General features: G+C 43.8%; 1 protein-coding gene across 2 annotated transcripts; it reads left to right on the top strand.

The window, feature by feature from the left end:
• Positions 1 to 3,443: 3,443 nt before the first annotated feature.
• LOC134625567 (trichohyalin-like) lies at positions 3,444 to 6,241 on the top strand. Of its 2 annotated transcripts, XM_063470812.1 has the most exons (3): positions 3,444 to 3,674; positions 3,758 to 5,989; positions 6,073 to 6,241. In XM_063470812.1, the coding sequence occupies exon 2, from the start codon at positions 4,630 to 4,632 to the stop codon at positions 5,395 to 5,397; it is 768 nt and encodes a 255-aa protein (XP_063326882.1). In that variant the 5' UTR covers positions 3,444 to 3,674; positions 3,758 to 4,629; the 3' UTR covers positions 5,398 to 5,989; positions 6,073 to 6,241. The 2 variants fall into 2 exon arrangements, with proteins under 2 accessions (XP_063326882.1, XP_063326883.1); XM_063470813.1 differs by lacking the exon at positions 3,444 to 3,674 and having other exon boundaries at positions 3,687 to 5,989.
• The last annotated feature ends 3,955 nt before the right edge of the window (positions 6,242 to 10,196 follow it).

Genomic DNA, 10,196 nt, shown 5'->3' on the forward strand with positions numbered 1-10,196 from the left:
TGAGTCTGTGAATATATCGTTTTAGGATCAAGAATATTTCTGATGGCATGAAATAATAATAGTAACTGTACATCTCTACCAAGGCCATTGCCCAGTTTCACAATTTTAAAGACAGTTATCTGAATCTGCATAAATTTAATTAGCTTGTTCTCATTTTTCATCATGCCTCATCATCATCAAACTTCAAAAATGTTTTATGGTTTTTCAATGACTGATCACAAACCTCCATGTCTCACCTTAGCAGAGGAAAAAGGCTTGTATAATACAGTTTTAGTGCAGAGATACATTTAACATTGCAATGAATCTATTCAGCTTCAAAACTCAAAACATAAAGAGTTGATTCAATCTAATCTAACTTAAGATCACCACCTTCTGCAGCTCTGTTGAATTTTAAGAACAAAATAAGCAACAAAGTGTAGCAGCGTTGTGGTTTTGTGGTATTCCCAGTCCCCTTACAGTAAATGATCCTTTTCATTCGGTCCTTTTGAAAATGAAGGTATTTTATATCAGTTAATAAAAAGACTGACATTTTGAGGTTGCACACTTTTCAAAAGACCGCACAGAGCATCAGATAAAATGAGCCGCTCTTTCTTTCATTTGCGGCCAGTTATTCTGTCAGATTCTCAAGGCCCTTAAGTTCAGCTATTTAACATGAAAAAATAATGATGAAAGTTTATTTTCAAGTTCATAAAATATGCAAAAACTGTCTTCTGTTTATAATATATCGCATGAGCAATGCAATTCTAGGACTTCACGCTGAAACAACAGAGGAACTGCAACATATGAAGCAGATGATTGTTTGCAAACACTAAAATTTACACTGCACCATTGCCAACAAACCAGTCTAATAAATTCCTGCCAGGAGGCCCACAAAGGAAGCTGAAGCCACCTGCTCTACCATTTTATCCATTTTATCGTTGTGAATGAGCAGAAATCAGTCGCTTTCTGTCTTCTCCCCTCCTGTCTCCCTTTCCCTTCTCCTTCTTTCTCTATCAGGTCACACAGAAGGCTGTAATTCACTTTCACTAATGCAGTTCGGCAGCAGCCTGTGAAGGACATGAAATTGTGGAACATTTCCCAGCAACGTTGTGTGTCTGGCATTAAGCTGCCAAAGTATATAAATAAATGAAAATAAAAGAACTGCAGTCTTCCTCTGCCTCGCTTTTTGATAGAATTATAACTTTTGATAAAGGGGTCCCTTAACTTGAGCTCACCATTTTTTTTAAATGTGAAAAGAACTTATTATTATTTTGATTCAGCTTACACCCTTCCCTTTACATGTTATATCACCTGTTTCCGGGGCAAATTTAGTGGACGTTGTGCACACAGTAGTGATTGTGTACAGTGAGTAATTGTTGTTTTGTTTTTTCATCTCTGTGTTTTGCAAGTTGTGGTTGCTGATTTGAATTTCTTTGTGGATTTTTTGAATCATTTTCTGGTCAGAAGAAAGCACACTTAAACAAATTTCACATGCAGGTTACCAACTATCTGTCCCATGTTGATTCTATCAGAGGTGGTGGACCATGCTGCTACCCCCGTCAGCTACTCTGTCTGGCGCGTCTAACCATGCATCATCATCATCAAGTAAAATATTATCAAGCAAGATAAAGTGTTCCAAAATTATTGCTTTAGCTTTGTTTCTTATAAGTTCCCTCTGACAAAGTAGTCAAATAATCTAATTTGTTATCCTTTCATCTTGCCCTCGGTATCTCAGGCATTGGAGAAGGGCTCGGCCTGAGTGCCAGCAGATAATGTACGAAGGGCCAGACAGACAATCAAATTGACGGGTCCTGGAGGAAGAGAGAATGGTGAGAAAGTTGTGGCGCCGGGCAGACGTTAGCCTGAAAGGACGTTAAGCCTTCTTCTAAGCAGCAGAGATCTGACTGAAGGGAGAACAGTAAATATGCATATCTTCTTCCTCATTAATCAGCCGCCACTTACAAGCCAAGTGCAGACTAAACTAACCTTTTAAAATCCACACGCCGGACGATAACATTATGACAAAAATTGATTTTTTTTTCTTATCCTTAAAATTAATCAGTGTTTGAATGTTTAGCTTTTAGTGTAAGATAAATTAGGAATTTTTTTTAAAAGTATCTAGTAGAGATGGCACGATACCACTTTTTTATGTCCGATACCGATACCGATATCATAAATTTGGATATCTGCCGATACCGATATTAATCCGATATAGTGTGTTTTTTAATCAATAAAACTGTTTTTTTTTTAATATCTTGCTGCATTTTGTATAAGTTCATACTCAAGTTTAAATAAACAACAACACTAAAGCTATTCTGTTATACCTGTATGTAAAAAATACACTGCACCCAAAATATTTCATAGTTCAGCAATACTGATCAATCTAATAAACTTAAACCTACTCCATCCTTCCTATTCTGGTATTTTAAAGAGTACTTAGCAGAAATATTAAGCAACCTAACTAATAGGGTTACAAACTCCCAGCAAAAAAAAAAAAAGGGAACCACCCCCACCCTCCACCTCATGATGCTTAATCGACGTAATCAACTTTAATTTGATGCAGTGTGAAAAAAATGCACAGAAATAAATTATTTTTCAAGAATAATTAAATATATTCAACATCTTTCTTCTACAGAATTGCAGACTGCACAGATGGTTCCCAAAGGAAAAAGTAGTATAGCTTACTAGGGTATATTAGACTTAACAGTTACTATATACAGTAATGACTTCTATACATTTTACATCAGATTAAAACTTTGGGTGTAAGAGTCAGATAATTATTTATTAAAAGCTAGACATTTTAAATGAGAATAAGAAAGATAAGTATGTCTTTGTGCCCCCCTTTTCCCTGTTAATGCCCTATCGGCCCCCCTGGCTAAACTTTGCTAGATCCGCCCCTGCACAGTTACCAGCCGTCAGCTACGTAGAAAAGGATCCTGGTGTAGAAAGTAATATTAAATAAATTCTAACAACAGCTTATCAAGGTTAAACGTGCTGCTGTTGTTCAGCCGCTGGTTTCCTCTTTCTGGTGCAAAGTGGGCCAAAAACAAAGAAGAGAGACGGACTCGCGACAGAAAAGCCGATCAGCTGATCATTAAGCAGTTTCATGATTGAAGTAGCAGCAAGAGAGAGGGAGAGAGAAGAGGCTCCATATATCGGTTGTTAAGCTTAACGTAGGTACGCTTTACAAACATTCAGAGATGAACTTACACACTTGCTTTACTTCTCTCTGGGATAACTTCCTCGGAGATGAAATGCTGGATTGCTAGCGAGGTTACAAATAAACACAGCCTCTCTATCGTGAGCACACTGCTTCGATGTGCTACGGTTACAATGTCACGGATCCGGCTCTGGGGACTCGGGGTCCGTGGGCAGTGGGGACTATGACTATTTTTGTTATTAGTATTATCATTATTATTATTATTGTTATTATTTTTGTCATTACTATTATTATTTGGTGTGTTCTCTGCACTGCCCCTGTGCGCATCTGTTTGTAGGCAGGTATGTGTGTGTGTTGCCTTTCTTCTGTGGCCAAGTTACAGGCACCTTCAGCCCTGGGGGCGTGGCCTGACTTGAGGGCTGGCCACACCCGAGGTCCTTGCCGCACACCTGCTCCTCATCTGGGCTCGTCGGGGAAGCTATATAGATAAGCGATGGAGCTTCCACCGACACTGGATTATTGCGTTTGACTACACGTCAGTCTTCAAGCACAGTCAAGTGTGAGTGTATGCCTGCTGGAATAAGTGTGTAATGGCTGTCTCTATTGTTGTCCCCTCAGGAGGAGTGTGGGACGAGAAGGAGCAGTGAGCACGAGGAGTGCAGGGACACTGGGGCAGAGAGCACTACACGGAGACTTTTGGGAAGAAGACACTACACGGGAGTCTGGGAAACTGGGGATTTACTGTTGTTTACTTCACCACCTTGTAAATAAACACTGCTGCACTGTAGAGTCCGGCGTTTGGGTCCTATTTCCCCATCTCCCCACGGTCTGCCTACACAGACCCTGACAGAATAATCCAGCCTGTAGCCGTAGCACAGCCAGCTGCCCAGCCTGTAGCCGTAGCACAGCCAGCTGCCCAGCCTGTAGCCGTAGCCCAGTCACCTACTCCACAACCGCTTTCATCTCAAGTTCAGTCAGCCGTAGCTCAGTCTTCACCCTCGCTATCCATAGCTCAGTCAGCCGTAGCTCAGTCTTCACCCCCGCTATCCATAGCTCAGTCAGCCGTAGCTCAGTCTTCACCCCCGCTATCCATAGCTCAGTCAGCCACTCATTTTCACCCTCAGCCAGGGATCCCAATTGCCTCTGGCCCTGCATCTGCTCTAGCAGGAGGGCCCGAGTTGCCCGTCCAGTCTCAAGTTCTGTCAGCTGGAGGGTCTGAGGAGCCCATCCAGCCTTTGGCCACGTCTGCTGAGGGTCCTGGAGGACCCAGCCAGCACATCCTCACATCTGCAGCATTCGCATCATCGCCTGCAGCATCATTACCTGCGGCATGCGCATCATCGCCTGCAGCATTCACATCATCGCCTGCAGCACCGCTGCCGTCTGATTCCGCAGCTGTCCCGCTGCCGTCTGGTCAAGCCTCTGTGTCTTCATCCGCGCCGCAGCCGAAGGAGCAGCTCAGCGAGCGGGAGGAGCCCGCGTCGCCAAATATGGAGCTCAGCGAGCCGGAGGAGCCAGCACCGCTGCCGGTGAGGCTCAGTGAGCCGGAGGAGCTCAGCGAGCTCGAGCTGGAGCTCAGCGAGCGGAAGGAGCCCGCACTGCCTGAGGAGGAGCCCTGTGAGCTCGGCGAGCGGGAGGAGCTCGGCGAGCCGCAGCAGGAGAGAGCGCCGCCTGATCAGGAGCTCGGCGAGCCGCAGCAGGAGAGAGCGCCGCCTGATCAGGAGCTCTACGAGCAGGAGCGCGGCGAGCGGGAGGAGCGCGGCAAGCCGGAGGAGCCCGCACCGCCATCGGAGGATCTTGGTGAGCCGGAGGGACTGCCACGTCCGCGACGTCCAGCAGCCCGGCGTCCACGTCCAGCAGCCCGGCCGCCGCGTCCACGTCCAGCACAGTCAGCACATCGGGAATCGTGGGTTGTGCTGGAGCCGGAGCGGCCACGCCTCCACCGCCGGACCCGTGGCCGGCCACCAGAGGAGCAGCAGCGCCGCCGCCGCCGGACCCGTGGCCGGCCACCAGAGGAGCAGCAGCGCCGCCGCCGCCGGACCCGTGGCCGGCCACCAGAGGAGCAGCAGCGCCGCCGCCACTGGATCAGTGGCAGGCCCCCTGAACCGTTTTGTCGCTGCTGCGGGACCCATGGCCCTCCACCAGAGATCCAGCGTTCCCTCCGATGGACTAGAGGTAGGCCTCCTGAACTGTTTTCTGCCTCTGCCTACCCACAGCAGGTTTCGCCTGCATTGCCAACCGTCGGGTCGGCCGCCTGAACTGTTTTGCTCCCGCGACGGTAACTTGGGGGGTTGTTGAACTGTTTTGTGCCTCCGCTGGAGTCGCGGTTGAGCCTCTGGGACTTCATGAGAGTGACTGTTTGGTCATTTGGGGGTTGGTTCCAGCCCTCTGTCCTGTTACCCCCCGCCGCCCACCCTGGGGTGGTTGTGTTGTGGTTTTTGTTTTGTTTTGGGTCGTCGGGAGCCGACCCTTAGAGGGGGGGTACTGTCACGGATCCGGCTCTGGGGACTCGGGGTCCGTGGGCAGTGGGGACTATGACTATTTTTGTTATTAGTATTATCATTATTATTATTATTGTTATTATTTTTGTCATTACTATTATTATTTGGTGTGTTCTCTGCACTGCCCCTGTGCGCATCTGTTTGTAGGCAGGTATGTGTGTGTGTGTGTTGCCTTTCTTCTGTGGCCAAGTTACAGGCACCTTCAGCCCTGGGGGCGTGGCCTGACTTGAGGGCTGGCCCCACCCGAGGTCCTTGCCGCACACCTGCTCCTCATCTGGGCTCGTCGGGGAAGCTATATAGATGAGCGATGGAGCTTCCACCGACGCTGGATTATTGCGTTTGACTACACGTCAGTCTTCAAGCACAGTCAAGTGTGAGTGTATGCCTGCTGGAATAAGTGTGTAATGGCTGTCTCTATTGTTGTCCCCTCAGGAGGAGTGTGGGACGAGAAGGAGCAGTGAGCACGAGGAGTGCAGGGACACTGGGGCAGAGAGCACTACACGGAGACTTTTGGGAAGAAGACACTACACGGGAGTCTGGGAAACTGGGGATTTACTGTTGTTTACTTCACCACCTTGTAAATAAACACTGCTGCACTGTAGAGTCCGGCGTTTGGGTCCTATTTCCCCATCTCCCCACGGTCTGCCTACACAGACCCTGACATACAAGCCGAGTTACGTCATGTCGCAAGTTTTGTGAGGTGCTTTTTTGATATTTAATGGATCGGATTACATTTTTTAATTTCTCGCTGATATCCGATCCAGTAATTTAGGTCAGTATCGGACCGATACCGATACTTAATATCGGATCGGTCCATCTCTAGTATCTAGTACACAGTCATATTGTGACATGTTTTTTTTCTCCTATCCCTGACGCTTTTATCTTTGGTGTTTTGGGAATGGTTCGGATTGAAACTGCAGTTCAAATAGAAATTAAGTATGTTTTTCTGCTTGTTTGATAAAGTAATTTCTCAGTTTCATTGTATACTTACTTTATTAAATTCGTTTTTTTCAATTAGTGCAGTAATAGAATATATTTCTTCACCTTCATTCTAATTTAATTCACTTCAAATTTCAGTTTTCCTCCATATAATTAAATTAACTTTGCTTAATGTAAACTGTAGACATTTGTCAGATTTTATCAACGTCAACTGAACGTTGGTACATTTTTGGCTCTTGAAACTGCTATATTTTATTTTGAAATGATAAGTTTTCATATTGTTATGCCTATCCTGTGGTACTAATTATTAATACATGAATTAATTCAACAGAATATCTAAAATTGGAAGAGGAATGCAATACATTTTCAGGATATTATAAAGCAAATGACTCAGTCTTCTGAAACTGAAGTCACTACCTCCATTAAACCAACATGGAACATCCAAAATCGCAGTTTCTTGAATGGTCACTTGAGGCAATGAAAGAAAGTCAGTCTCTGCCATTTATTTATATGGGATACACTGTCATTCGAACTGCAACATAAGATGGGGGAACTCCCCATCTCACCCCTTAGTCAGTGACACAGCCTTGGCCAATCGTGTGACCAGCTCCACCCTGCAAAGGTACCAGCTGTTACAGCTGTGCGGTAAATTTCACTGTCTGATTGTTCTCTTCAGTTTTTTTTTTTACTTCATTCGGCCTGTTGTTTTTATTTATCTGGTTGTTTGTGCATCATGCAGCTCTTGGTGGGAGGTAGTGGTGCAGAGATGAGTCATGCTCAATTTAGACTCAATTTTTAACAACTATGCGTAATAATCTACTGGTGCTTTAGCTTTTTGGTTCCTGCAGTCTGCTCTAAGTGTTACATAAGGCTGAGTTCTCATAGATTAAAACAAAGCAAGGCAAATCTGTAAGGAAACAATGAGAAACTCTCATGTACCAACTGTTTTGTTGGGTGGCTTTTTTCGAATAATTAAAAAATTACTACTAAATTACTTTCCTGATACTGATAGCGGTTTAATCATGTGAAACTTTAGCTGTATAGGTGATGCTAATGCTTTCTGTCTTTCGAGACACTTGTTTTACTATGTTGCTCATAGTTTTGCTGCTGCCAAAAATGTAGCTTCTCATACGCTACTTGGCGGTTGTGATGTTTAAACCAGTTACTCTCGTAGTTCAGTTAAGTTTAATTTTTTTTTTATAGCACCCATTCACAAAAATGGGTGTTTCAAAGCACATATACTGTGAGCTAGAGACTCTGCAAGGCCAGAGAGAGAGAGAGAAAGAGAACCACCATGTTTCTTTAATTTCTGTCCAAATGGAAGAATATAGTGTGTCTTCTATCATCTTCCAAAAGGTTAGAATTTCAATGTTTATTCTGTTACCAGAATGTATTTAGACAGATTTTTACTACGGACAGGAATTTGCTATAAAAAATGACACCTGTTAGTACCCACTGTTAACTGATTATCATAATTAAAATCACATCACTTTCATTTTTTTCATCTTGAATTCACAACATCACTTGGCTGTTGTTGTGAATTAAAAACAAACAAAACCACATATTTGTTTAAAAATGTGTAAGTTTTATATTTCTGACATTAATGAGTAGAGCTCATTACAATGTTTCCAAATATTTAGAAGTGATTCATAGCAGTTTCCCAAACTCTTTTGTTAATCTTTTAAAATCTAATTTCAGCTCAGCTCATTTCATTATTCATTCTTCTCGCATGGTGAGAAACTTGATGACAGGACATGTTAACACAGTAATATAGGTGGCTCTTGGTGCTTTTTATTTATTTATTTTTTTTTAATGTAAGTAAATACAATCTGTGCCCTAGCACAGTCTCAAAAGCATGAAGGAGATTTTAGGAGACAAGCAGTTACTCTAGGAAAGCTGGACAAGGCTGTAGAGGTTCCTTTACCCCTCAGCAAGACTGATATCCTCTCCTTTGTGCACAGAGGACCAGAATGAGCATTGCCAAGCTCTATAAAATGACCTCCAGAAGGAGACTGGTGTGAATGTCTCTGACCAAACAATCAGAAACAGACCTTGTGAGGCTGACCTGAAGGCCTGATGTGGTCTAGTGGGCCCTGTGTTCACTGTCCGGCACTGTGGAGCCAAATTTGGCATTTACTATAGAATACCAGAACTGGCAGGTCCACCAATGGCACCCTGTGAGAGCAGCTTCAACCTGAGCACATGTGACAGACATAAAAGTATCTGGAGAAGCTGTAGAGAACATTATGCTGCCTGTAACATCATTCAGCATGATCAGTTTGCTGATGGTCTGGGGAGGCATACCCATGGAGGAATGCACAGACCTCTGCAGATCAGGCAATGGCACCCTGACCACTATCAGGATGAAATCCTTGGACCCATTGTCAGACCCTACGCTGGTGCAGTGGGTTCTGGGTTCTTCTTGGTGCATGAGAACGCCCAACCTCATGTAACAAATGTATGCAGGCAATTCCTGGAGGATGTAGAAAGTGATAATACTGACTGCCCTCCACACTTACCTTACCTAAATCCAATGCAACATATCTGGAGCTTTAGATTTTGGTCTATCCATTGCTGCCAGGTTGTACCTCAGACTCAACAGGAGCTCACTGATAGTCTGGTCCACCTCTGGCATTTATACAAGCACAGTGGGGCCTTGTAGGAGCTTTGTAGGTTGATTTTTTTTTCATTTCTATCAAATCCTAACACATTACCCAATCCATATCAGTATTGATATCCAGCTTGATTTTTTTCTATTGAGATGTGGCGTGTTTTCAAAGTGCTCCTTTAATTTTTTGGAGCAGTCTATATCAGAAGAGACTGGAAAAACATCCCTCTCCCAAAAGTCCAGATGTTTACACCGTTGTTAAAAGATAAGGAATGCTACACAGTAGTAAACATGGCCCTGTCCCAGATTTTTGAGAGTTGTTGCTGCCATCAAATTCAAAATGAGCTAATATTTTTTGCAAAACAGTAGTTCAGCTTAGTTTCTTATTTTAAACACTTGATATGTTTTCTATGTTCTATAATATGTAAAATATGGGTTTATGAGATTTACACTGCATTCTTTTTCTATTTAGATTTTACGCAGCACCAAAACATTTGTGGAATTTGTTTTGTACTTGGAATTTGTTTTGTGTCCAGATGCAACCAACGCTGTGTCTGGTTGCATCTGGACACAGCATGGAATAAATTCTCACACAGTTTCCTGCATGTGTTCTATTATCTGATGACAGCTCTATCCCTTTGGTCCCGTTGGAGCAGGCTGAACACAGAAACCCAGTTTATGGCCTATTTGTGAGGTCAGGGGACAGCTTAGCCCTCCTGCCCCTCCTCTCACTGCAGAGCCGACCCTTCCTGGTCCTCAGAGAAGGAAGTTAGCAGATGCTTCTGAATCAATTTACCCAAAGAATCACAATGACCGTTCAGAATCCCTCTGTCCAGATCACCTGCTCTCACTGAACAGTCCTGGCTGCAAAAGGTCAGAACTCAAAGCTCTTTAATAAGTTTATTTCACAGATACTCACTGGAATAATAATTTATTTGTTAATAATACCGAAAAAACCCAAACAAATAAAAAAGACCATATAGAAGAAAGAACACGCACATAACATATT

Source organism: Pelmatolapia mariae, linkage group LG4, assembly GCF_036321145.2.
Source record: "Pelmatolapia mariae isolate MD_Pm_ZW linkage group LG4, Pm_UMD_F_2, whole genome shotgun sequence".
Classification (NCBI taxonomy): Eukaryota; Metazoa; Chordata; class Actinopteri; order Cichliformes; family Cichlidae; genus Pelmatolapia; species Pelmatolapia mariae.